Source organism: Limulus polyphemus, unplaced genomic scaffold (genome assembly GCF_000517525.1).
Source record: "Limulus polyphemus unplaced genomic scaffold, Limulus_polyphemus-2.1.2 Scaffold275, whole genome shotgun sequence".
Lineage (NCBI taxonomy): Eukaryota > Metazoa > Arthropoda > Merostomata > Xiphosura > Limulidae > Limulus > Limulus polyphemus.
Genome location: NW_013665885.1, coordinates 428,406 through 432,932, shown reverse-complemented (window position 1 = coordinate 432,932; position 4,527 = coordinate 428,406). Strand labels below are relative to the sequence as shown.

The 4,527-nt window shown below is 27.7% G+C and overlaps 1 protein-coding gene across 1 annotated transcript in view; it reads right to left on the bottom strand.

The window, feature by feature from the left end:
- The window catches only part of LOC106456962 (activating signal cointegrator 1 complex subunit 3-like), a 266,949-nt gene that overhangs the window by 112,912 nt on the left and 149,510 nt on the right, over window positions 1-4,527 (bottom strand). The window contains exon 21 of the mRNA XM_022382757.1: window positions 2,776-3,026. Within this exon, the coding sequence (XP_022238465.1) occupies window positions 2,776-3,026 (251 nt within the window). The remainder of the gene's footprint in view (window positions 1-2,775; window positions 3,027-4,527) is intronic.

Sequence of the window (4,527 nt, the reverse complement as noted above, 5' to 3'; positions counted from 1 at the left end):
CATCATAAGCATTTTCAAAATATTTTAAATATTGCCTTATCAAGTTAAGAATTTAAAACTTATATACCATTGAAATATGGATTATAGCTAAGATTTCTGCTGTGCCGTACAGCAGCAAAAAATTCAGAAATTTCTCATGCAAAATCTTTATAATGTTGATATAGTTATCAAACGTTTCTTAAGAAATAACTTTATCTTTTATCTGTTATTTTCAGTAATTAATCTCTGTACAGGTTTGGTAGATTTGACCGATCTCGCAACCACCATAAAAGATTAGTAAATAAATATAAATTATGCCTCTCATTCTAGAAATGAACACAAATTATAACACGAAAACATAAATGTTTAGACTAAATACCTTAAATCTCATAACATTATACATTTATATATATTTATTATTTTTATTATATTGACCTTTCAGTCATGCCTGGCTAACAATACAGAAGTTACAATGATGCAGCTCACGTACACTCATGTTACCATATCAAATAACATAAAACTGGACCTTTGGTCTGTACAAAGTAACTTGTTTTGGCTGTGTTTTAGTAGATTAGTATTTTATAAAATACAGACACATTTCAATTATTATACATTATATATGTATATAGATTTTTGCTATTTTGAAATAAGTTCCCACACTTATTTTTCTTAAAATATAAAACAGTAACTAAAGAAGTAAAGCAAACAATTATCTCTTCTAGTTATGATCTTTGTACTCGGTTGCTGAGCCTTTAAAAAAATTGCACTGTGATCCGTCTCAAAAGGGTTAAGAGATTTATGAAAATTTAGCCAAAAGATTTATATTCATCTTTTCAGAAAAGTTACCTCCATGCATTTGCATTTCACCATAAAATTCATTGCCTTTGCCATAATAATTAATAAACTGCAGGTTCACAGATTTGATCCTGTAAGAATATTTCATCAAGTGCCAGTTTTTTTTGCATAGTTTAAACTATCAGGCTTTACTAAGATGAAAATTTAAACATAACATAATAATAAACATAAGTTAAAATTCTAATCAAAGACTACTTCAAGGAGATGACCATATACATACTGAAAAAATGGTATAATAGTAGAAAAATTATAAATATTCTTTATACATACATTGCTACTGTAATATAATTAAATTTTAAAAACCATGTTCATAAAATACTTATTGAGATATAATCTTTGGAAGAAGAATTAATCCGAATTTACTGTCATATGATGGGCAGTCAGCTAGTATTTAATAATCATCTCACAAGTTGGAAACAATGAGGTACAATGTTTTTTGTAATTACCATAGTTCCTTTTCTAATAAAACTGTACTTTCTTGCCATAAAATCTTTAGCCAATTTACAGAAGTTATGGTTGAAATCCACAGAATAATAACGTTTTTATTACAATCACACAAAATGAAACCTAAACAACTTATGTTAACTTCATAATCAGATTAACTGCAAATTTATAAAACAACAAAACTTCCACTTTATTATACATTGATTACTTTCTGAACTGCTGAAATATGGCTGATAAAATTTAACAACTAATAATTTTTTTCCCATCAAATGGAAAAGGAATGAGAAGAAAACAAAACTATGTTCTGTCATTCTGAAGTTAATAAAATTTGAGAAAATACTAGCCATAAAAGAATAATACTCTCACCTAATTGAATAGTTATTTAAACGTTTGTTTAACAACAAGTAAAAGACTGGAATGGTATTCTACTTTTTTTTAGACTAATAATAGTAATGAACTAAATAATTTTTATTTAATTAAATAATGCTCCAAAGAATATAGAATAATAACATGCAAAATGCAACAAGAGCCATTTCAAGTTCATCTAAGCTAGCCATTGTGATTCCTGTGGGAAAAAATGTTGTATTATAAGTGAAACTGAGGCTTATTTATTCAGAACACAATGTAATAGAGTGTCAGTTGACAGATGAAAACCTTGACTTTCTATTGGTTATAGGTAATACATAATTAAAAGTATGAGAGAAATATTAACAAATCCTGAAAGAGAGGATGTGACAGGTGGGTGTGGCAGGAAATGTCTAATTTTATATTTGATAGCTCTGTAACCAAACAAAATTGAAGGCAATAAAAATTATGGTTTGTCTAAGCAATGACACTTTTATAGTGATTAATTTATGGTTAAATTTTGTACTTGTTGGATGGGTGGTGGATAAAATATAGAAGAGAAGATACCTAGAGAAAATGTGTCATGTGTGTCACACCAGGCTGGACTTTATACATTTACTATGTTTATTTTCTACATGTAATCCAAAAAAAAATTTTCATCATAAGCATTTTCAAAATATTTTAAATATTGCCTTATCAAGTTAAGAATTTAAAACTTATATACCATTGAAATATGGATTATAGCTAAGATTTTATGTTATACTAAGTGGTATAACAATTAACAAAGAGCAGATTAATAACATTTTGAATCTAAGTCATTAAAACCTCATAATATGTGCAGGATGCCCATCGTGATAGGATTAAAAGTAATTGTTATGTTGAAGACCTAAAAATTTATTTTAGAAACCTCATTGCAGATTTATTGGAATTAACATACCAAAGTAAAAGAAAAATTATCCTTCATACTGTCATTTATGGTGTTCTGTGCACATCCTCATAAATATTTATATACCTGTAAACATATTGTCAGATGATTCATGAGAGAGTAACATTAAATACAGTAATTTATAAAAGTAATTACTCTACTAAACTACAAATTAAACAACAATTATTTAATTTTGAAATAATCTAAATAAGAAAATAACAGCTTACTTGTTTTCTTGTCAACAGAAAATACTCTGAATGATATATATAATTACTTTCTGGATCTTCAACCCAAATCCAGAAGGCCTCAGTTTTCCCATGAATTTTATCATTCCACTGGAAGTCTGGAGTTAATCCTAATGTAATTTTCAGTACAGTCCGTGTAATTGGTTGAATTCTGGGGTTCAGAGTCAATAACGGAATTTGTTCAAGGTATGTTTTTACTACTTTTCCCATTTTAACATGCCTAATCATCTGACCTATGATAAATAAAAGAATGTAATACAAGGCTGCTTACAATGCAACACAAATTCTTAATCTTACACAGGTTTGAAATAATCTTAAAGTTTTTTTAATAGCACAAAAGTGCTATACTACCAAGTACCACAAGAATTGTTGTGTTTCACACACCAGAAACATGAATACTAAAATTTAAATCTTTCAACATGGGCTCGGTTGATTTGACCGACCACATGACTTCTTTGTACTCTTTAAAGTTTTTATAGTTTTGATACTAGAAACTTTTAATATATTATGTATAGCTTCACAAAATTTGGTAGACTTTCAGAAAGCATTATAAGTCTTTCACATACAAAAAAATAATATTTTTTAGTGAAGTACTATTAATAAACTAAAAAAAGATTTGTCTGTGAATATATCGAGGTTTGGTTTTACTAGTCTGCGTGCAAAGTGAAATTTTCATGTTAAGATTAAAAATACTTTTCTTTATCTCAAAAATCTCAAATTTCATTTGTGTAATCTCTAAAACCTCCTACATACATTTCAAATGTTTGTGTTCAGTAAAAATTTATATTTTATCTGGTATTTTCTCTACCCTAACTCGATACAATGTTGGTCAATTTCATCGACCTCGTAATCACCAAAAAAAATCGAAATAAATCTAAATTACCCTTTTCCTTTCTAGAATGACTTCAAATTGTAACATGAAACTATATTATTTATTTTACCTAATCTAACCCACAAAGGTTTCTATTTTTACATTTTATTTCCTTTTATAATAATAAATAAAGAATAACCATGAAAAACAAGAAATAAAATACTTACCCAGGTCTTCTTTTTTTTGCTGTCGACGGCACGTAAGATTACTTTTTTTATACTAATGTTAGTAATACACTAAATTTTTATTTAATTAAATAATGCACCAAGGAACATATAATAATAACATCCAAAAAGCAGACAATCTTCCCTAACAATTTTTCTGGCTTTCTCACATGCGACAAGAGCAGTTATAAATTTAACCAAGCTAGCCATTGTGATTCCTGTGGGAAACAAAGTTGTATTATAAGTGAAATTTACACTTATCTATTCAGAACACAATGTAATAGAATATGTCATCTGATAGATGAAAACCTTGACTTTCTATTGGTTATAGGTAATATTTAATTAAATGTAAGAAAGAACTATTAACAAATCCTAAAAAGAGGATGTGACAAGTGGGTGTGGTAGGAGGGGTCTGATATTCTATTTGATGGCTCTGTAACCAAACAAGATTGAAGGCTATAAAAATTATGGTTTGTCTGAGCAATGATGATTTTATAGTCAGTAATTTACATTAAATTTTATACTTATTGGAGAAATGGTGGATAAAATAGAGAAGATCCATAGAGAAAATGTGTCATGTGTCACACAGGGGGAAATTCAGGAATATTTTAAATATTTCTGTATAAAATTAAGAACTTAAACTTATATATTATTAAAATATGGATTATTAGCTAAGATTTTATGCTATACTAATTGGTA